The sequence below is a fragment of the Scyliorhinus torazame genome, chromosome 17 (genome assembly GCF_047496885.1).
Source record: "Scyliorhinus torazame isolate Kashiwa2021f chromosome 17, sScyTor2.1, whole genome shotgun sequence".
Taxonomy (NCBI): Eukaryota; Metazoa; Chordata; class Chondrichthyes; order Carcharhiniformes; family Scyliorhinidae; genus Scyliorhinus; species Scyliorhinus torazame.
Genome location: NC_092723.1, coordinates 21,073,048 through 21,096,806, shown reverse-complemented (window position 1 = coordinate 21,096,806; position 23,759 = coordinate 21,073,048). Strand labels below are relative to the sequence as shown.

The following is a 23,759-nucleotide window of genomic DNA, read 5'->3' as shown; positions in this document are numbered from 1 at the left end:
ATATAAAACACTCAATCACAGGGCCCGTCGCTGCCAGCTGGCTACATCAGGCAAATGGAATCAATCATTTACCATCACCATGGACACCAATTACAAAAGAGTCACTAAACCCATACTAAATCAATCAGGCTGCTCTGGGCAGTATAAAAAGCCCGGAATCTTCAATTGGCTTGTTAAAGTGCGATTACGTGAGTGATGGGATTCTGGGTGCAGTTGGTAACAGTTAGGAAAGGTCATTACTAAAGCAAATTAGCACGGGCAAGAAAAATAATGTATATAAGCAACAACTCTTTATAAATATGAGAAAAGCCAATAAAAAGATTTTCAAAAAAAAAAAAGGAAACGCCATTACTAGATTAGAGATGAAGTTTGACCGTTTTTCTTTTGGAGTCCGTCCTGTGTCGTGGGATAATCATGTTAACACGAACGAACTCACTTCAAGTAGTGAAGACTTGCTATTCCAAGGCTGGCAGGATTTCAAACACTGGTAAATCTGAATTAAGGGCCCTCTTTTCCTTCACTAGGGCAAGTACACCATCTTACCTTCGGAAGCAACGAGTCATTTCGAGCTTCATTCTCATCAGCATATCTGTAAGTGTGGCACATTGGATAGCAGGTTCGCCTCCAAGTGAGTTGGACATGGGTTCAAGACCCACTCCAGAGACATGAGCACAATATCCAGGCTGACACGCTCAGTGCTGCACTGTTAAACATGCCGGCTTTGGATGAGATGCTCCCTCAGGTGGACGCAAGAGACCGAAAAGCACTATTCACCCCAACATCCTGGCTTGAAATAACAAGTCTTCTCTACTTGGAAGTGAGTGCGTCAATGTTAACATGATTTTCCCACGATACAGGACGGACTCCAAAACCAAAAATGGTCAAACTTAATCTCTAATCTAGTAATGGCCTTTCCTGGCCAACATTCATCCTTCAATCAACATCACAAAGACAGATTACTGCTCGTGGGATTAAAAAAAACAAGCGCTGGTAAAATTCAGCAGGTCTGGCAACAAGGGCAGCACGGTAGCTCAGTGGTTAGCACTGTTGCTTCACAGCTCCAGGGTCCCAGGTTCGATTCCCGGCTTGAGTCCCTGTCTGTGCAGAGTCTGCACGTTCTCCCCGTGTGTGCGTGGGTTTCCTCCGGGTGCTCCGGTTTTCTCCCACAGTCCAAAGATGTGCAGGTTAGGTGGATTGGCCATGATAAATTGCCCGTAGTATCCCAAAAAAGTTAAGTGGGGTTACTGGGTTACAGGGATAGGGCGGAGGTGTGGGCTTGGGTGGGGTGCTCTTTCCAAGAGCTGGTGCAGACTCGATGGGCCTAATGGCCTCCTTCAGCACTGTAAATTCTATGAAATCTGCGTCGAGAGAAACAGAGTTAATGTTTTGAATCGAACAACACCCATATCGGACTTGAAAATTTGATTTTTATTTCAGATTTCCAGCAGTTTGCTTTTATTTTACTGTTTGTGAAGTTATAATAATAATATAATAATAACTTATTGTCACAAGTAGGCTTCAATGAAGTTACTGTGAAAAGCCCCTAGTCGCCACATTCCGGCACCTGTTCGGGGAGCCTGAACGGGAATTGAACCTGTGCTGCTGGTCTTGTTCTGCATTACAAGCCAGCTGTCTTAGCCCTCTGTGCTAAACCAGCCCTAGCCCCAGCTGTTTTGCTGGGTTGTTTCCTACATTGCAACAGTGGCTACACTTCACACATTGGTGTGGTGTGAAGTGTTTGGGAAGTCTGGAAGTTGTACATAGACAAACTGACCCTTAAATTCTTCAAGTGGGGGGTGGCACGGTGGATCAGTGGTTAGCACTGCTGCCTCACGGCGCTGAGGACTCGGGTTCGATCCCGACCGCAGGTCACTGCCCATGTGGAGATCGCATATTCTCCCAGTGTCTGCGTGGATCTCACCCCCACAACCCAAAAAAGATGTGCAGGGTAGATGGATTGGCCACGTTGAATTGCCCCTTAATTGGAAAAAAAAAAAGAATTGGGTACTCCAAATTTTAAAAAAAAAATTTTAAATAAACATTTTATTGAGGTATTTTTTGGTTTTACAACAACTATACATAAGTCTATAAACATAGTGCAAATAAAAAGCCTGCTACCTCCCTTGCAGGTCCCACCTTTATTAACCCCCAACTCTAAACTAAACTACCCCCACCCCCTTCTGCTGACGATTAATTTTCCGCGAAGAAATAGACGAACGGTTGCCACCTCCGGGCGAACCCTAACAGTGACCCTCTCAAGGCAAACTTGATTTTCTCCAGACAGAGAAAGCTAGCCATGTCCGATAGCCAGGTCTCCAACTTCGGGGGCTTTGAGTCCCTTCAAGCTAATAGTATCCATCTCCAGGCTACCAGGGAAGCAAAGGCCAGAACAAGTCTGCCTCTTTCTCCTGGATTCCCGGATCTTCCGACATTCCGAAAATCGCCACCTCCGGACTCGGCGCCTCCCTTGTTTTTAACACCGTGGACATGACATCTCCAAATCCCTGCCAGAATGCCCTGAGCTTTGGGCATGTCCAGAACATATGGACATGGTTCGCTGCCCGCCCCCGCACACCTTGTGCACCTATCTTAAAGAACCTGCTCATCCGGGCCACTGTCATGTGAGCCCCGTGAACGACCTTGAACTGTATCAGGCTGAGCCTGGCACATGTTCTGGACGCGTTGACTCTACTCAACGCGTCTGCCCAGAGACCATCCTCTATCTCTCCTCCTAACTCCTCCCATTTGCGCTTCAGCTCCGAGGTCTGCGTGTCCTCTGACCCCATGAGTTCCTTATAGATGCCAGAGACCTTCCCTTCTCCCACCCACATTCTGGAAACTACCCTATCCTGAATCCCCTTTGGTGGTAGGAGCAGGAAGGTTGATACCTGTCTACGTAGAAAGTCCCGACCTGCAGGTACCCAAATTTGTTTCCCTTCGCCAATCCGAATTTATCCTCCAGCTCCCTCATACTCGGAAAGCTCCCCTCTATAAACATATCCCCCATTTTCTCAATTCCTGCCCTCTCCGAAACCCCCCGTCCATCATTCCCGGGGAAAACCGTGGTTATTACAGATTGGGGACCAGACCGATGCTCCCTCCGCTCCCACATGCTTCCTCCATTTCCCCCAGACTCTCAGGGCTGCCACCAACACGGGGCTGGTGGAGTACCGTGCCGGCGGGAACGGCAGAGGGGCCGTTATCAACGCCCCCAAGCTGGTGCCCTTGCATGAAGCCACCTCCATACGCACCCATGCCAACCCTCCCCCACCCGCTAATCATGGCTATATTCGCCGCCCAATAATAGTTACTGAAATTTGGCAGCGCCAGCCCGCCCTCTCCCCGGCTCCGCTCAATCATCCCCTTTTTTACTCGCGGGGTCTTGCCCGCCCATACAAAGCCCGTGATAACTTTGTTAACCTGTTTAAAGAAGGAGTGCAGAATAAAGATGGAGAGATACTGGAACACAAACAGGAATCTCGGAAGGACCGTCATCTTCACCGTCTGCACCTTCCCAGCTAGTGACAGCGGGAGTGCGTCCCACCTCCGAAAATCGTCCTTCATTTGGTCCACCAGACGGGCCAGATTAAGTTTGTGTAACCATTCCCATTCCCATTCCCGCGCCACTTGGATGCCTAGATACCTAAAACTTCCCCCTACCACTCTAAACAGCAGTTCCCCCAGTCGCCTCTCCTGTCCCCTTGCCTGGATCACAAACGTCTTGCTTTTACCCATATTTAGTTTGTACCCTGAGAATCCTCGATTTCTTCCATCCCCCCCACTGGGTCCGATATATACAGGAGCAAGTCGTCTGCGTAAAGTGAGACTCTGTATTCCACTCCCCCCGGACCAACCCTTTCCAGCCCCTTGAGGCTCTCAGAGCAATTGCCAGCGGCTCTATAGCCAGCGCGAACAACAGCGGGGAGAGGGGGCATCCATGCCTCGTCCCCCGGTGTAACCTAAAATAGTCCAATGTCACCCGTACGCTCGCCACAGGAGCCTGATACAGCAACCTGACCCAGTCAATAAAGCCCCATCCAAATCCGACCCGTCCCAGTACCTCCCACAGATAGTCCCATTCTACTCGATCAAAAGCCTTCTCTGCGTCCATTGCGACCACTACCTCCACCTCCCTACCTTCTGGGGACATCATGATCACATTTACCAACCTTCTTACATTGGACACCAACTGCCTTCCCTTAACAAACCCCGTCTGGTCCTCCTCAATCACATACGGAACAAAATCTTCAATCCTAGAGGACAAACTTTTGGCCAGCAGTTTGGCGTCCACATTCAATAGGGATATCGGCCTGTAGGACCCACACAGCTCCGGATCCTTATCCCGCTTCAGAATCAGCGAGATCGTGACCTGTGACATCGTCAGGGGAAGCACCCCTCTTTCCCTTGCCTCATTGAATGTCCTCATCAACAGCGGACCCAATATCCCAGAAGACTTTTTATTGAATTCCGCTGGGTACCCGGCTGGACCCGAGGCTTTACCCAACTGCATGGCCTTCAGACCCTCCACTATCTTGTCAATCCCCTTCTACCAGCTCCCCGTCCACCTTCGGGAAATTCAGCCCCCCTAGGAAGTGCCTCATCCCTCCAGCCCCGGTCTGGATTTCGACCCTACTGTAAACCTTCTTAAATGCCTTATTCACCCCTGCTGAGTCTCCCACCAGGTTCCCATCTCCATCCCTTACTTTCCCTATCTCCCTGGCTGCCTCCCTCTTTCTAAGCTGCTGTGCAAGCATTCTGCTGGCCTTCTCTCTGTGCTCGTAGATCACCCCCCTCACTTTTCTCAGCTGCTCCACCGCCCTCCCTGTGGTTAACAAGCCGAATTCCGCTTGTAGACTCCTCCGTTCCCTTAGAAGACCTGCCTCTGGGATCTCCGCATACCTCTTGTCGACATGTGGTATCTCCTTTACCAGTCTGTCCTGTCTACCTTCTCCCTGTGGGCCCGTATCGAGATCAGCTCCCCTCTAACCACCGCTGCTGAAATTTCCCGTGTCATTGACCTTCAGGGAATTCTGAATACATTTCCTCAATCGCCCGCACATCTCCTCATCCGCTAAGAACCCCACATCTAACTTCCAGTGCGGGCGCTGATTACTGTCTCTACTAACTTGTAGGTCAACCCAGTGCGGGGCATGATCTGACATTGTAATCGCCGAGTACCCCGTGTCCACCACCCCCGTCAGTAAAGCCCTGCTCAGAATGAAGAAATCGATCCGGGAGTACACTTTATGCACGTGTGAGTAGGAGAACTCCTTCACCCTCGGCTGCCCAAATCTCCATGGATCCCCCCCTGCACCCCCCACCCCCCAACCCACCCATCTGCTCCATTAACCGTTTTAGCTCCTTAGCCATTGCTGGCACCCTGCCCGTTTCTGAGCTTGACCGGTCTAAACCAGGGTCAATAACTGTATTGAAGTCCCCTCCCATGACTAGCTTATGCGAATCCAGGTCCAGTATCTTCCCCAGCATCCTCTTTATAAACTCCACATTGTCCCAGTTTGGCGCGTATACATTTACTAGTACCATCTGCACCCCATCCAGTTTCCCACTGACCATAATGTACCATCCTCCCCCATCTGAAACTATTCTACCCGCCTCAAACACCACTCGCTTGTTGATCAGGATCGTGACCCCTCTGGTCTTTTGAGTCCAGTCCCGAGTGGAAAACCTGTCCGACCCACCCAACCTTTCCTTAACCTAATCTGATCAGCTACTCTAAGGTGCATCGCCTGCAGCATTACCACGCCCACCTTCAGTCCCCTCAGATGCGCGAACACGTGTTCCCTCTTGACCGGCTCATTGAGCCCTCTCACATTCCAGGTGATCAGTCTAGTTGGGGAGCTCATCGCGCATCTGTACACCCCCCACTGTGCTTCCGTAAGCTAGCCCGTCCAGCTAACTTGGTGGCCTTTGCCCCTGGCGCCAGACAATCTCCCACCTATTGTCGCCCCCCCCCCCGCTCATACATACATATTCAAATGAAAAACAATCCCAATCCAATTGCCCGACAGAGATGAAAACAAAAACCCTGGTTGAACTCAAACAAAGGAAAAGATCAAGTAAAAGATCCAGCATCTGAACAAACACACCTCCATCCCCCAACAGTGCAAATACAATCTTTTACCTCACTCAGCTCTGCAGCTGGTCCCAGACCTATACAGCAGGCATTACAAATAATATCTGAAAAAAACCCCAAGGAACATTTTCTTTGCAAAACATAGACACTACAGCCAAATTCAAAGTTCTCAGTCCGACACCAGTCCTTTCCTTTTCGAGAAGTCCAGCACTTCCTCTGGCGACTCGAAATAGAAATACTGTCGCTCGGATGTGACCCAGAGGTGGGCTGGGTACAACAGCCCGAACTTCACCTTTTTCTTGAAAAGAGTCGACCTGATCTGATTGAATCCCGCTCTTCTCCTGGCCACCTCCGCACTCAGGTCTTGATAGATCCGTAGGATACTGTTGTCCCACTTGCAGCTCCGTGTCTGCTTGGCCCACTATAAAACACGCTCCTTATCCAGATATCTGTGGAATCTCACCACCATTGCCCTCGGGGAGTCTCCCATTCGCGGCTTCCTCGCAAGCGCTCTGTGAGCCCTGTCCACCTCCAAGGGTCGGGGGAATGCCCCATCCCCCAGCAGCTCCTCAAACATGGCCACTATATATGCCCCAGTGTCCGCTCCTTTGGATCCCTCCGGGAGCCCAACGATCCTCAGGCTCTGCCGGGTACTCCAAATTTAAAAAAAAAAAGAAATTCTTCAAGTGGTGCGGAGAGCCTAAAATCTCAAATGGTGACCCCCATCATGGATTGTTGAAAAACCCCATCTGGTTCACGAATATCCTTTGGGGAAGGAAGCCTGCCCACCCTCACCTGGTCTGGCCTACACGCGACTCCAGACCCACAGCAATGTGGTCGAATCTTAACTGCCCCCACTAGGGGGCAGCACGGTGGTGCAGTGGGTTAGCCCTGCAGCCTCACAGCGCAGAGGTCCCAGGTTCGATCCCGGCTCTGGGTCACTGTCCGTGTGGAGTTTGCACATTCTCCCCGTGTTTGCAGGGGTTTCGCCCCCACAGCCCAAAGATGTGCAGGTTAGGTGAATTGGCCATGCTAAATTGCCCCTTAATTGGAAAAAATGAATTGGGTGCACTAAATTATTTTGGGGGAAAAAAAAACTGCCCCCCCACTGAAATGGCCTCGAAAACCACTCAGTTCAAGGGCAATTGGTGACGGGCAACAAATGCCAGCCCATGAATTCCTGGAGAGATTAGAAAAGCAGAAGGAACGACATTACCAGGTACACACTACATACCTTCAATTCTTTGATGTCATTCATGGCCATCAGCTCCTTGTCCAGTTTGGTTATTGCTCTTCGGATCTTCTCCACCTTCAGAGGGAAAGAAATCTTCATGAAATAGCGCAAACCAAAGTTTTGTCTGGTGTCCCCGCAGCTAACAGCTGAAACTCACAGAAGGGAGCCGTTCAGTCCCTCTTGTCGAGCCCACCATTAGCTGGTGGTTGATCTGTACCGTAAATGCTAGTTCCATGGCAATTACTTCTCTTGGCCAGCAAGTACTTCTCAAGCAAGCTTTTGGTGGCGAAGTAGAAGCTTCTGGTGAGGATATGGCAATGGTTTCAGTTCCTCTCCGTTAAAGGGATAGTTTGGAAACTATTTTTATTCCGCAAATTTTCAACCATGTTACAACACAAAACAACCCCAACAAAAATCCCCCAAACCCCCCCTCAACAGTCAACGGTAACTAACTCCCCGAAAGAAGTGCACGATGAACAAACTCCAACAGTTGTAGAACCCCTCACTCTTCCCCTACCCACCCTCCGCAGTGCAAACTTCACCTTCTCCAGAGTCAAAAACTACAACAGGTCCCCCCCCCGCCACACGGAGGCACGGGATGGAGAAGCTGACATCCCAACAAGACCCATCTGCGAGCAATCAGCGAGGCGAAGGCTGAAATATCTGCCCCCCGCACTCGCCTGTAGCTCCAGTCGGTCCGACACCCCTAACATGGCTTCCAGGGGACGGGGCTCCATATCGACATGCGAGATCCCCAGGATAGTGCTGAACACCATCGTCCAAAACCTTTCCAGCTTCAGGCAGGACCGAAACATATGAACTTGGCTCACAGGACCCCTCCCATACGCTCAGACATCCTCTAGCCCCTCGAACAGCTGGCTCGTCCCTGATTTTGTGAGGTGCGCCTTGTACACTACCTTCAGCTGTATCAGCCCCAGCCGTGCACAAAGTTGAGGCATTTACCTTCCACAATACCCCACACCACAAACCCTCCACCAGCATTACCAGACTTCTCTCTCTTCTGATTGTGGTACAGCCATATATTTATTTCGGTGTCCGTCTCCTTTAACCCGCATTTCCCACACAAATATTCCAAATCTGGACTCCTGTGATCGGAATGCCCACTCTCCCTCACTTCACCTTACCATGGCTGACTGTGCCTTTAGCTGTCTAAGCTCCACACTACGGACGTCTCTCCTGAAACCCCTCCAGCCCCAATCCTCCATCCACCTCCATCAGTCCCACCTCCTTGACGGAGTGTCGTCATCCCTTCCCTCATCTCCTCGCTCGGTTTGACCTCCCAATTATGATCACATTTCTGAAGCGTTGTGCAATGTTTTGTTGATGTTAAATGTGTCATCAGGTAATTGACAAAATAGCTGGAGGGAAAACCCGGGACATTTAAAAAAAGAAATCAGTGAGTTATTGTGATCTGGAAATCACTGCCCGAAGCGTGTAACTTTCAAAGGGGAATTGGATAAAACCTTGAAAAGGAAAACAAATATTATAGAGCAGTGAGGAAGAGATTTCTACAAACACACTGATGTCAGGTTGGAAAGGCCGATGGGGTTACAGGAGAAAACAGAGAAAGGTGACAGGTCTGAATAAGGTGAGAGAGAATTCTGTCCCCGCCCCTCAAGGATGAAAAATTCCAAACCTGTTTCCTGTAAGGAGAAATCACACCAATTTCCTTGGGCGAAATCTTAGCAATGCCCTTCTTCCCTTGGTCGGTCAGCAGCTTCTTGAGGTAGAACAATACTTTATCGATCTCGTCAACATTGAAGAAAGACGGGCTCTTTTCTTCCCTTTGGTCTTCGCCCAGAACTCCATGGAAGATTATTGGAAAATCCTAGAGGTCCAAAATGTTCATTGTCAGGATTTCTGACCCCTGGGGCCAGCATGATGCACACAGACCAAGATCAGTCATTATTCCCCACACAGTGACCGCTTCCCACTTTCTGACCAATCATGGCCCGCTTTCTCCGCCGGGTACTGGCTGGCATGCAAGAATAGCCTCTTAATTCCTTCACAGGATGTGGGCATCACTGATCGGGCCAGCATTTATTACCCATCCCTAATTGCCAATGGGGAGATGGTGGTAAGCCACCATCTTGACCCATTGCAATCCATGTGGTGTAGGTACTGTCATAATCTGCACATCATGAGGTAAAGACAGGCAGTGATAGACACCCAGGTTAGCCAATCAAAACACACAGGACAGAACACAACCAATCACTAACACCAGAGGGGGGGGCTTCCTACTATAAAACACATGAGGCATCAGCACTCCGCCTCTTCCCACTGGTGACAACTGTAGTGACAGTTAGGGTGTATATATCAGTTAGCACCTTCTACACGTGGCTCAGAGCTGGTCTGGTCTAGTTAGTTAGAGTTAGCACACTCAGAGTAGTAGAGTGTCAAACCCATAGCAAGCTGTGTGCCTTGTTACAGAAGTTCAGCAAATCGTATTGAACCAACGTCTAAGTTTGGTGTCTGTTTTACAGTCTACCTACATCCAGTTGCAATCCGTTACCCCAGGGTCAATAACACGACAGGTACACCCACCATGCTGTTAGGGAGGGGAGGATGCTACATGATTTTGACCCAGCGACAGTGAAGGAACAGCGCCATATTTCCAAATCAGGATGGTGATTGGCTTGGAGGTGGAGCACCGCAAGCACCGCCTGCCCCGTAACACCTCACTCAAACAGTTATCGTTCAAACCATCACCGAATGATAACAAGGCCATTTGGCCCATCACACCTATGCCAGCATAGTCTGGCCAATGTTCACTTCGACAAAAGCTACCCATTTTCTTCCCAGCTATCCCTCCACTAATTCAGTCGAGACAGGATCTCCCAGTTTGGCATCAGGCTTGGATAGGGCAGGTGCAAAGAGGATGTCTTCACTCATGGGCGAGAGAAAAACAAGAGGGTAAAGGTATACGATAGTCACAAATAAATCCATGAGAGAATTCAGAAGAAAAACATCTTTAATCAGAGTGGTGAGAAGGTTTACCAGAATGTTGCCTGGTATGGAGGGAAGATCTTATGAGGAAAGGCTGAGGGACTTGAGGCTGTTTTCGTTAAGAGAGAAGAAGGTTAAGAGGTGACTTAATTGAGGCATGCAAGATGATCAGAGGATTGGATAGGGTGGACAGTGAGAGCCTTTTTCCTCGGATGGTGTTGTCTAGCAAGAGGGGACATAGCTTTAAATTGAGGGGAGATAGATATAGGACAGATGTCAGAGGTAGGTTCTTTACTCAGACAGTAGTAAGGGCATGGAATGCCCTGCCTGCAACAGTAGTGGACTCGCCAACACTAAGGGCATTCAAATGGTCATTGGATAGACATATGGACGATAAGGGAATAGTGTAGATGGGCTTTAGAGTGGTTTCACAGGTCGGCGCATCATTGAGGGCCAAAGGGCCTGTACTGCACTGTAATGTTCTATGGTCTATGTTGAACTATCTACCACACGCAGGAATGAAGGTGAAAGGCAGCATGGTGGCGCAGTGGGTTAGCACTGCGGCCTCACGGCGCTGAGGTCCCAGGTTCGATCCCGGCTCTGGGTAACCGTCCATGTGGAGTTTGCACATTCTCCCCGTGTTTGCGTGGGTTTCGCCCCCACAACCCAAAAATGTGCAAGGTAGGTGGATTGGCCATGCTAAATTGCCCCTTAAATGGAAAAAATGAATTGGGTACTCTAAATTTTTTTAAAAAGGAATGAAGGTGAATAGTATAGATGTGCTAAAGGGGAAAGAAGATTAAAGCAAGGAAGAAGGGAATAGAAAAGTGATCTGGTGAGAATAAGAGAGGCAGCAGCCCATATGGAGCATAAAGGCAGGCAGAACGGCCCATTTCTCTGCCAGAATGTAAAATTAATTAGAGGCAGCAGAGATTCAAAAGATCCAGAACGCTAAATTTGAAAAGAAAAAGCAGAAAATAAGAGTAATTAAAAACAGGAATCATTGAGTAAGAGACTCAGAGGCTTACATTTCAAAAGCTTGTAGGGGAAAGAGAAAATGGAGGGAAAGGAATTTCAGTTTTTTCTTGTCCTGTAACAGCACCAGTCCACATTTTATCACCAGTATATAGAAATAAGTGTGCAAGAAACTGATATAAAACAAGAGTGGGCAGTTCAGACAAGCAAGAAGCATGGAGAGCATGTGAAAACATGCAAAAACATATGAGAGAGAGAGAGGAAGAGAGTCTTGCAGAGGCAAGAGGAAGAACACACCTTCAAGAATCATAGAAATTACAGTGCAGCAGGAGTCTGCACCGACCCTTGGAAAGAGCACCCTATCTCCGTAACCCCATCTAATCTTTTGGACACAAAGGGGCAATTTAGCATGGCCAATCTACCTAATCTGCACTTTTTTGGACAGTGGGGGGGAAACCGGAGCACCCGGAGGAAACCCACGCACACACGGGAGGAACGTGCAAACTCCACACAGACAGAAACCAGAGGCCGGAATTGAACCTGGGACCCTGGAGCTGTGAGGCAGCAGTGCTAACCACTGTGCCACCCAAGACTAGAGATGATGTTCATCCAAGAGTCTCTCTCTCACCCTGCTGCAGAGAAGAAAGGGTATTAGAAAACTCAGTCAAGATACAGAAGTGGAATTCAAATATCGACTGCAACATCTCGAGGGATACCCAACAGAAGCAGTGTATGGAGAGAGGCTTCAGGCCTTCCCAGTATGTGTAGTAAGTGTTACTGGTAACCAAACATCAGGGAAATGCTTCCACCTGTCAAACTTACCTTCTTTGGTAAATGTTGCCACTGGCAGTAAGACTCTGTGATCAATGGATCCGCATACGTCATCAGCTCATTATCGTAGAATAACTCATTGGGAATCTCCAGGATAGTGGGATGTGACCTAACAAACACAACAACATTAGATAACTTCAAACAGCCAAACGCATGGTCAGCAAAACGTCCTAATTTTAATACAAAGCATTCCACAGAATCGTTACAGCGCAGAAGGCGGCCATTTGCCCCACCGTGTCAGTGCTGGCAGTCTGAAAGAACTCACCCCACGCCATCCACCCGTTCTTCTCCTCGTACCCCTGCACATTCTTCATTTTCGGATAACTGTCTTGTGCCTTTTGAATTCTTCAATTAAACCTGCCTCCATCTCACTCTCCAGCAGAGCATTCCATATCCTAACCACTCGTAGTTTCCCTCTCGTCACCTTGGCTTCTTTTGCCAACAATGTTAAATCTGTGCCCTCATGTTCTTGATCCTTTCACAAAAGTGGGAACAGTTTCTCTCCCGATCTACTCTGTCCACACCCCTCGTGATCTATAGCACAGAAATAGGGCATTCAAGCTCAACGGCTCCTTGTTAGTTTCTCAGCTCCAAATGGCCCTCTGTCCATCCTTTTCCCCCTCACCCAATCTATTGCCTTTCAGTCCTAACTTGGCCCTTGAATGCATCTATGCTATTTAATGACAATTGTCATTGACTGTTGTACATCATGAACATGCATTCAATGAACAACTCCAGGATATAATGCTGCTGTTTGCCAAGTCCCAAGGAGGAGGCAACACTGATTCAAGGTAGGCAGCACGGTGGCGCAGTGGTTAGCACTGGGACTACGGCGCTGAGGACCCAGGTTCGAAACCCAGCCCTGGGTCAATGTCCGTGTGGAGTTTGCACATCTTCCCCATGTCTGCGTGGGTTTCGCCCCCACAACCAAAAGATGTGCTGGTTAGGTGGATTGGCCACGCTAAATTGCCCCTTAATTGGAAAAACAATAATTGGGTACTCTAAATTTATTTTTAAAAACATTTATTCAAGGAGATTTCATCTCTTCCCCCCCCCCCCCCCCCCCCCCATCCTCCTCATGAGGGCAAGTGGGTTACCACATCGACCCACCAGTGCCATGAGGTGAGCCACTCCCATCTCAGCTTCCTACCCTCACCTCTCAAACTCAAAGGATCAGCTATCCCCACGTGAAAGAACTTCCCAATTCCAAATCTGCAAAGGAACAGTGGAGAACCAAAGCAGGGAGTTAATCAGTAGGTCAACATCTCTATTATTTTGTATAGTGTTTACACTTTGTGACCAGGCTGTGCCCAAAACCGGTGTCCTTCGTGTCCCAAACAAAGGCATCTTCTGCCATTGGTCCATTTCCTCCAAAGGTAGCTCACGCCCATCAATCAGATCATCTCCCAGTTATGTATTTACCATCATTTCTGGCCACTAAACACTCAATCCCCCCTCCTCCCCACGCGACAATCTAAACCACATCCCATCCTCCACTCAACACTAAATCACCATCTTACCCCCACCCTTGCACGCTAAAAACCAACTGGAAGAGTTGTTAGCTCGGTTTCTTTCATATAAATCTCGGAAAATGCAGCCCAATTGGTCAAAGTCAATTGAGTTGGGAAAGAGGTCCTGTTGGTCCAATCAGATAATGCATCAAGTTTGACCTGGTGTTACTTTCAACTTGTCGGGATTATTTTTTTTAACCAATATCGCACTTTAACAAAACAAAGTGTCAACTTATGGACTTACATTCTTTAATTTCAGATGCAAAGGAAATAACAATCTTACTTTCGTTAAAAGGTTCTGAAAGTCCATCACATGACCAATCACTTCCTGAGGACTTTGACAATTGACTACTGCATCCAGTGAATCACTGAGCCACACAAGCTGAGGTTTAACTGACCACAGTTACAATGACCTCAGTGTCTTTAGACAGCAGAGGAGGAATTGGAAAAAAATCAGTCAAGATCTCCTACTTTGCTGTGAGTATGCGTGAGAGACATGTGAGAATAGGACAGGTGCACGTGTCTTGTTCTGCTGGTCTTGAACCAATTTCACATAAAGCTCAACCCCCACCCCCCTCCACTCGCTAAGGAAGCAGAAAGCTCCAAGTACCAATGGAATTATACTCCCAGCAACACGCTGGCTAGGTGAGAACAAGTTGGGTGGAGGAAGAGGTGACAGAAAGAGCAACAGGTGCTGCAGAATGTTTGGGGGAGGGTGGGGGTTCAGGAAGGTGGGGAAACACCATCAGTCTTGATCATTTGTGTGAACAATTCCTGCTGGCATCAAACCCAAGCAGGGGGAGGGAAGGAGATGGCAACAGATCCCTAACCCAGATAGAAAAAGAGATGGACATCCAAAGCAAACTCCCAGCTTGTTGGCCTCGCACAGAACTCACCTGTAATTGCGTAGAAGCTTTGTTACAAAATGTTGGTTGTAGGAGCCAGAATCTGGGTTCTTCTGGTAAAGGGTGTTTGTATCCATTAACCTTTCCAACAAAGACAAGTCTGAAACACATTGAAAATGACTGTTTAATCCGTCACCTACATACTGCAAGCAGATCTCCCTCCAGCCAAAGAGAGTGAAGTTGTAAATTACATTTACATTCAAAGTTTTAAAATGGCCTCAGTTTTCTCCCACTATTGAGCCCTTATATTAAAATTCTCACCCTCACCTCTCCCTACCTCAACTACCCATCGAGATCTCTGCGCTCCTCCAATTCCGCGCACTTGATCATCTTCAACTTTAATCATTCCACCACTGGCTCCTTGGCCTGAATCTCTGGATTTCTCTCGGCCTTTCTTCATCTCGCTTCTCCATTAAGACATTGATTAAAATCTGTCACTTTGGCAAAGTCTTCAGCTACCTGTTCGACAGTCTCCTTTGGGTCAGGTGTCACCTTTTACCCGTTCACACTCCTGTGAAGCCTCCCGTGACATTTTACAAATGGAAAGACACTGTATAATGCCAGATATCGTCGCCTGTGACTCGCCACTAGAAGGTGCCAGTGAGCTGGTTCAATGATCATTGTCCCTCATTACAGTGCAGTCGTCACACAGAGAAGAGGAGTCAATTACGTGGATTATATGAAGGTTAGACAGTGAACACGGTCATGCACACACCAGCTAAGCTCCTCCATCCAGCCAATGTTTAAAAAGCAACGTTTTTGCACTTGTGAGTATAGTATTGGTGGGTTCAGGAGCTAAGCTTGTCATATGTGCAACATATCCAATATCACAGCACAGGAACACTTCATCCAGCCCATCAGGCTCATACATCTCTTTCCATGCATCTCCATCTCACCCCATTAACATATCCTTCTATTCCTTTCTCCTTCATGTGTTTATCTAGCTTTTCCTTAAATGCATCTATGTCTATCCATCTCAGCTCCTCCATGTGATCACCAGCTCCGCATTCTCACCACATCTCTGGGTAAAACTCTTTCTCCTGAATGGATCATTAAGTGATATTCATTGCCCTCCAGTTTAGGCCCCATGTACAAGTGGAAACATCCTCCCTACATTAACTCTAGTGAAGACTTCCGCTTGTGACCATGGAGTGATTGGTCACATAAAGGGCTGTTCTTGTTCAAAGTCACAGAAAAGGGCTTTTTTTACCCAGATCCGGGTGGAATTTTGAAGAAAAGGCGTAGGTCAATGTTAGAGGAGTAGTTTACCGCTGGAATGGTACGTCTTCTGATCACCGGACCCGGCAGAAAACAGGGAGAGGTTTGGCTGGAAAGTTGAAACAGTCTTGTGCTTCACAGTCTCTTCCAGCATGCAGGCGGGGGAGGGGCAAGTTGTAAGGCCCCAGATACAGGAGCTGATGATTTGTATCAAGGAGGAATTCCATAAACAGAGGAACGAAATGCATGAGGATCATGCAAAGGCCATTGCAGAAGCTGTGGCACTCCTGAAGAGTACTTTGGAGCGGATGGAGAGGTGTTTGGAGGTGCAGGGGTCACAGATTCAGGAGATTGAAGGAGTGATCTCGGACCACAGCGATCGTGTGGTGGCTCTGGAGGCAGGGCTCCTGGGAGACCTTTGTAAAACGTTGAGGGCAGAGGTTGAGGAGCAGCAGAATACCTCGAGAAGACTGAACCTGCGAATAGTGGGCCTGCCTGAAGGAGTGGAGGGTGTGAGTGCCACGAGGTACGTCTCAAGGATGCTGGCGGGACTGGTGACAGGAGGGGTGCTGGATAAGGCACCTGAAGTGGATCGAGCACATAGGTCTCTGAGGCAAAAGCCTAGAGCTGGGGAGCCGCCATGGGCGGTGATCGTGTGACTCCATATATTTGTGGAGAAAGAGAAAATTCTACAGTGGGTCAAGGAGAAGCGTAGCTGCGACTGGGAGGGAAATAACGTCCGGATTTATCAGGACATCGGAGCCAAGTTGGCAAAATGGTGGGCAGGTTTCAACAAGGCCAAGGCGGTGCTGTACCGGCAGCAGATCAGGTTTGGGGTGCTCTACCTGGCAAAATTATGGGTGACGTTCGGAGGCCGGGAGTATTATTTTGAGACACCAGAAGCAGCCGAAGACTTCATTAAGGAGCATAAACTGGGGGAGAACTGAGTGGACAATGCTTGGGAACAGAGGTGCTTGCACTATGTAATGGTCGGGAACATGTTTGAAGTGGGGGAATTTCGCCTTTTTTTGTGGGGGGGGGGGTTTCTGTTCAATGTTGAGATTGTAAGGAGTTGTAGGGGTGAAAAGTTTATGTGGGGATGGATGTTCCCATCCCCCCCCCCCACTGTTTTATGGGACTGTTTGTGTTTAACATCTGTTTGTTTGCTTTTGGAGAAGGCTACCTGGAGTTCAGGAGAAGTCCTTGTTTGGGTGGGGGAGGGCAAGGCCAGCAGGAGTCCTTCTTCTTTGAGCTGAGGAGTGGTGGTGGTGGTGGGGGGGGGCTAGGTACAAAGTGGAATTAAAGGGGCAGGAGTTAAGTGGGGAAGATGACGGACGGTAGAGGAGATTGGAGGCGCAAGCCTCCGGCAAGGTTGATAACGTGGAACATCCGGGGACTGAATGGGCCGGTTAAAAGGTCGCGGGTGTTTGCGCACTTCAGGAGCTTGAAAGCGGGGGTGGCTTTTTGCAGGGGACACACCTCAGTGTGAAGGACGAGGTTAGGTTAAGGAAGGGCTGGGTCGGGCAGGTTTTTCACTCGGGGTTTGATTTGAAATCGAGGGGTGTGGCGATGTTAATGAGCAAAGAAATGGGATTCGAGAGTGCGAAGGAGGTGAGGGATCCAGGTGGGAGATATGTGATTGTGAGTGGGGTATTGGAAGGGGCACCGGTAGTGTTGGTAAATGTGTATGCCCCAAATTGGGATGATGTGGGTTTTATGAGGGGTTGCTGACAGCAATCCTGGATTTGGACACATACCAGTTGATCATGGGAGGAGATTTTAACTGTGTCCTGGAGCTGAGGGTGGATAGATCGAGCCCCAGGTCGATGGGTAGGGTACGAATGGCAAGGGAGCTTGGGGGGGGGGGGGTTTAATGGAGAGGATGGGTCTGGTGAATCTTTGGCACTTTCAGAACCCAGGGGGAAGGGAGTATTCCTTTTTGTCACAGAAGGTGCATTCGAGGATTGATTACTTTGTAGTGAGTCGGGAGATTTTGGTTGGGGTGGAGGGGGCAGAGTATGCGGGGATAGTTATCTCGGACCATGCACCCCACTGGCTGGATATTCGGTTCAATACGGGACGAGAGCAGAGGCGGAGGTCTGACTCGGGGTTGTTGGCGGATGGAGGTTTTTATGATAAGGTGCGGTTGGCGACTAGGGATTATGTGGAGTTCAATCAGAATGGGGAGGTGTCGGCTAAGGAAAGGAGGGCGGAACATAACCGTCTGGTGAGCGAGATAGTGGAGGTGGACAGGGAATATTCGAGGGTGCCCACCGTGGTGGGATTGGCGAGGAGGAAAAAGTTGCAGGGGCAATTTGACAGGCTGACAACGGGAGGGCGGTAGGGCAACTGCGTAGGGCAAGAGGGGTGCAATACGAGTATGGGGAGAAGGCGAGCCGCACGCTGGCGCACCAGCTGCAGAGGCAGGCTGTGTCCAGGGAAATATTGAAGATCCGGACTGGGGCTTGGGATGTGGTGTCAGAGCCAGGGAAGATAGATGAGTCATTTAGAGAGTATCACCAGAGACTTTATGAGGCAGACCCAGGAGGAGAGGAGGGGGACATGGGGTGGTTTCTGGACGAGCTGGAATTTCCCCAGGTGGAGGAAGCAAAGAGGCAGGCGTTGGAGGAGCCCCAGGGGCTGAGGGAGGTGCTGGATAGTATCAGGGGTATGAAGTCGGGGAAGGCCCCTGGGCCGGATGGGTACCCGGCAGAATTTGATAAGGAATTTGCGGTGGACCTGGCACCACATCTGTTGGGGGCGTTTAATGAAGCACTGGAGAAGGGGGATTGCCAGAGACGATGAAGCAGGCAGTAATCACACTAATCCCCAAAAAAGGGAAGGGTCTGGTGGAATGTGAGTCGTATAGACCCATATCACTATTGAACACGGATGTGAAAGTATTGGCTAAGTTGTTGGTGGGGGAGTGTGTCCTGGGGGTGGTTGCAGAAGATCAAACAGGCTTCGTGAAGGGCAGGCAGCTTACGAGTAATATAAGATGGCTGTTGAATGTGGTGATGAAAGGGCAGCACGGTGGCGCAGTGGTAGCACTGCAGTCTCACGGCGCCGAGGTCCCAGGTTCGATCCCGGCTCTGGGTCACTGTCCGTGTGGAGTTACACATTCTCCCAGTGTATGCGTGGGTTTCGCCCCCACAACCCAAAGATGTGCAAGGTAGGTTAATTGAACACGCCAAGTGCCCCTTAATTAGAAAAAAATGAATTGGGTACTCTAAATACACTGCACTTAACATTGGCGGGGAGGGTCCAAGTGGTGAAAATGAATATTATGCTGAGGTTCTAGTTTATCTTTCAGGCTCTCCCGATCTTGATACCAAAGGCCTTTTTTCGGAAAGTGGACACAATCATCTCTGACTTTGTATGGGCGGGGAAGGTACCGAGGATGGGGAGGACCTTGCTACAGAAGCAGAGGCAGCAGAGGGCGTTGGCGTCGCCAAACTTGCTTCATTATTATTGGGCGGTGAATGTGGACAAGGTGGTGGGAAGGAGAAGGGGTAGAGTGGGTTCGGATGGAGGAGGAATCTTGTAAGGGGTCTAGTTAGAGGGCTATGGTGATGGCAGCATTGCCAATGGCTCCGAGTAGGTATTCAGGGAGCCCAGTGGTGCAGTCCACGGTGAAGATATGGAATCAGCTGAGGAGGCATTTTAGGATGGAAGGGATGTCGGTGCTCAACGCTGCTGTGCGAGAATCATGGGTTTGAGGGGCTGGTCAAGGTGAGGGATTTGTATTTGGAGGAAGGGTTTGCCAGTCTGGAGGAGCTAAGGGAGAGGGTAGAGCTGCCGAGGGGTAGTGAGTTCAGGTATCTACAGGTTAGGGACTTTGCACGAAAGGTCTGGAAGGGGTTTCCTAGATTGTCGGGATACACCCTGCTGGAGTGACTGCTACTTCCGGATGTGGAAGGGGAGGGAAGAATTGGGGATATATATATATAATTGGCTGAGGGAGCAGGGAGGCAAGCGGGTGGTGAAGATCAAGGAGAAATGGGAAGCGGAGTTGGGAATGGAGATCAATTGGGGAGTATGGAGTGAGGCACTGCGAAGGGTAAACGGGACCTCCTCTTGTGCAAGGATGAGCCTGATACAGTTCAAGGTGGTGCACAGGGTGCATATGACTCAGGCGAGAATGAGTGGGTTCTTTCAGGGGGTAGCAGATGAGTGTGAGAGGTGTGGGCGGGGGCCAGCGAATCACGCGCATATGTTTTGGGGTTGTGAAAAATTGGGAAAATTCTGGGTAGGAGTGTTCGCGGTCCTTAGCCAGGATAGTGGAGGAGGGAGTGGACCCGGAACCTTTGGTGGCGATATTTGGGGTTTCAGAGAAGCCGGAGCTCATGGAGAGGAGGAAGGCCGATATCTTAGCCTTCGCCTCTCTGATTGCACGGCGACAAATTATGCTGGAGTGACCTGTACGACTTCCTGCGGTTAGAGAAGATAAAGTATGAGCTAAGGGGCTCAGCAGGGGAGTTTGAGAAAAGGTGGGGGATGTTTGTGACCGTGTTAGAGGAGCTGTTCGTCGCAGTGGGGTGGGTGATGGGGGGGGGGGGGGGGGGGAGAGAAAAAAAAAGGAGAAAAATCTGTACAAACTGCATAGTTGATTGTTGGGAAGAATGTTTCCCGGGGTGTTTATTTGCTGTAACCTACTTTGAAACAAGTTTGAATAAAATGCATTAAAAAAAAACTCTATCGAACCCTTTCACACCCGTCTAGATTTCTATCAGCTCACCCCAGTTAGAGGTCTCCACCTATTGTGCAGTAAAAAGGGACACTCATAAAAAGCACCTATCCCCACTTACCCAGTCCGTGCTGGATGGCAATGGGAGACCTCAGCACCGGGCCCAGCTGCTTTGGATCTCCAGCCAAGACCAGCTGTCCACCATCCCGGTTGCTTTCTAAATCCATCACATCCAGCAGCCCTTAAACCAAAAACATCGGCATCAATACACTGGAAACATACAGCACAGAGTTAAATACAGAGTAAGGCTCGCATCTAAATTGTCCCCCATCAAACACTCCCGGGAAGGTACAGGGTTAGATACAAAGTATTTTTTTTAAAAATATATATTTATTAAAGTTTTTTAACACAGTTTTTCTCCCTTACAAACAATAACCCCCCCCCCCAAGGTTGCTGCAGCTGCTGACCGACCTTCCTCTAACGCTCCGCGAGATAGTCTAGGAACGGTTGCCACCGCCTGTAGAACCCCTGCGCAGACCCTCTCAAGGCAAACTTAATCCTCTCCAACTTTATGAACCCAGCCATATCATTTATCCAGGCCTCCAGGCTGGGGGGCTTCGCCTCCTTCCACATTAGCAAGATCCTTCGCCGGGCTACTAGGGACGCAAAGGCCAGATTGCCGGCCTCTTTCGCCTCCTGCACTCCCGGTTCGTCCACTACTCCGAATATTGCTAGCCCCCAGCTTGGCTTGACCCGGACTTTCACCACCTGAGATATTGCTCGCTCCACTCCTCTCCAGAACCCCTCCAGTGCCGGGCATGACCAAAACATATGGACATGGTTCGCCGGGCTCCCTGAGCACCTTCCACATCTGTCCTCTACCCCAAAGAACCTACTCAACCTCGCCACCGTCAAGTGCGCTCTGTGGACCACCTTAAATTGAATCAGGCTGAACCTGGCACGGTTAGATACAAAGTAAAGCTCCCTCCTTACTGTCCCCATCAAATGCTCCCAGGACAAGTACAGCACGGGGTTAGATAGAGAGTAAAGCTCCCTCTACATTGTCCCCATCAAACATTCCCAGGCCAGGTACAGCACGGGGTTAGATACAGAGTAAAGCTCCCTCTGCACTGTCCCCATCAAACACTCCCAGGACAGGTACAGCACGGAGTTAGATACAGAGTAAAGCTCCCTTTGCACTGTCCCCATCAAACACTCCCGGGACAGGTACAGCACGGGGTTTGATACAGAGTAAAGCTCCCTCTACACTGTCCCCATCAAACATTCCCAGGACAGGTACAGCACGGAGTTAGATACAGAGTAAAGCTCCCTCTACACTGACCCCATCAAATACTCCCAGGACAGGTACAGTACGGGGTTAGATACAGAGTAAAGCTCCCGCTACATTGTCCCCATCAAATACTCCCAGGACAGGTACAGTACGGGGTTAGATACAGAGTAAAGCTCCCTCTACATTGTCCCCAACAAACACTCCCAGGACAGGTACAGCACGGGGTTAGATACAGAGTAAAGCTCCCTCTACACTGTTCCCTTCAAACACTCCCAGGACAGGTACAGCACAGGGTTAGATACAGAGTAAAGCTCCCTTTGCACTGTTCCATCAAACATTCCCAGCTGGTACAGGGTTAGATATTGAGTAAAGCTCTCTCTACAGTGGCCATCAATTTATCTTTTTTTTTTAAATTACTTTTTCTGAGTTACCAAGCCAGAGCTCAGAGTGTGGACAGGGGCGGACCCCTAATCCAGCTCCTTGCCTGCTCCAAAAAACAATTCAAATTCAGATTGAATCCAATTCATGGGCCCCATAAGAGAGACATACCAGATCGGAGTCAAAAGGCAGAGCAGATACTATACTTGATCTTAGCCAAAAGGCTGAGAAGCGATCATCAATTTACCTTAGCCACAATCTCAGAAATTGCTGTCTGCTACACCAGTGACAGCTGAACAAAAATGGGTGCAGGGTGGTCCATTCAACTTCTTGAGCCGGCTCCCCCATCCAATAAGATTACAGGTGATGCTCATTTTCCTCCAAGGGAATAGAGGGGAACGAGAGGGGATGTAGGTAGTGTCTAAATATCTACGGCTCTGACCCTGAACGCGGTCAATAGCCGAGTTATTTGGGCTTGAGAATTACAAAGATTTACAACCCTCCGAGAGAAGAGATTTCTCCTCAGCTCAATGCTAAATGGCCAAACACTTATCCTGAAACTGAGCCCCTAGTTCTAGACTCTACAGTCAGGGGGGGAAATGGCACATCATCACCTACCTTGCCAGACCCTCTCAGATATATGTGTATTCTTCAATAAGCTCACTTTTCGTCTAAGCTCCAGAGAGAGTTGGCCCATTCCATTCAATCTCTCCTCATAGGACAATCCTCATAGTGGGAATCAATCCAGTGAAACTTCATCATGTCCTCTCCAAAGCAATTATTTCCATCTTTATTTAGGATGGGGGAGCCAAACTGTATTGACAGTGCTCCAAGTGTGGTCTCGACAAAGACCTGTACAACTGCAGGAAAACTTCCTTACTCTTAGGCTCCACCCGCTTGCAATAAACCCAACATACTATTTGCATGATTTGAAATTCATTTAGTTTTTTCTTTTTAAAGTTAGTGTGCCCAATTCATTTTTTCCAATTAAGGGGCAATTTAGCGTGGCCAATCCACCTAGCCTGCACATCTTTGGGTTGTGGGGGCGAAACCCACGCAGACACGGGGAGAATGTACAAACTCCACACGGACAGTGACCCAGAGCCGGGATCGAACCTGGGACCTCGGTGCCATGAGGCAGCAGTGCTAAACACTGCGCCACTGTGCTGCCCTATGATTTGATATTCATAACATCAGCTATCTAAGCAAGACTGCCAACTCAATGCAGGTTAATGCTGAATTAGGAGCAATCGGAGTTTGCACATTCTCCCCTTGTCTGCGTGGGTCTCACCCCCACAACCCAAAGATGTGCAGGGTAGGTGGATTGGCCACTCTAAATTGTCCCTTAATTGAAAAAAAATAATTGGGTCCTCTAAATTTAGAAAAAAAAATCAATTAGGGCAATTATTGCTGTGTTCACACGATCAGAGTTAGATATCACATAACACAGTGGGCACTGTCCCACCTCTGGGCAGAAGCTCCAGGTTCAAGTCCCACTGCACGACTTGATGGCCATGGAAGGGGTGTCCATAACATAGTCAAACGGGTTGATTATCAACCTGTAAATTCTTCTAATATGCTTGTGGCAGGCAGCAAGTGTAGGAGGACTGCTGGTAAGCTATATTTGATGTATAGTGGCACCCCTCAATCTGAAGCCTCTAGTGACAG

At 49.1% G+C, this 23,759-nt stretch overlaps 1 protein-coding gene and 1 pseudogene across 3 annotated transcripts in view; both read right to left on the bottom strand.

Annotated features, from left to right (window-relative positions):
* The window catches only part of LOC140393768 (putative helicase MOV-10), an 84,354-nt gene that overhangs the window by 4,768 nt on the left and 55,827 nt on the right, over positions 1-23,759 (bottom strand). For all 3 annotated transcript variants that reach the window (XM_072480162.1, XM_072480163.1, XM_072480164.1), the window contains 5 exons: positions 20,544-20,663; positions 14,509-14,617; positions 12,093-12,210; positions 8,986-9,177; positions 7,329-7,403 (listed from right to left, as the gene is read on the bottom strand). In XM_072480162.1, coding sequence (XP_072336263.1) covers positions 7,329-7,403; positions 8,986-9,177; positions 12,093-12,210; positions 14,509-14,617; positions 20,544-20,663 — 614 coding nt within the window. The remainder of the gene's footprint in view (positions 1-7,328; positions 7,404-8,985; positions 9,178-12,092; positions 12,211-14,508; positions 14,618-20,543; positions 20,664-23,759) is intronic.
* LOC140394623 (U2 spliceosomal RNA) lies at positions 22,122-22,327 on the bottom strand (annotated as a pseudogene).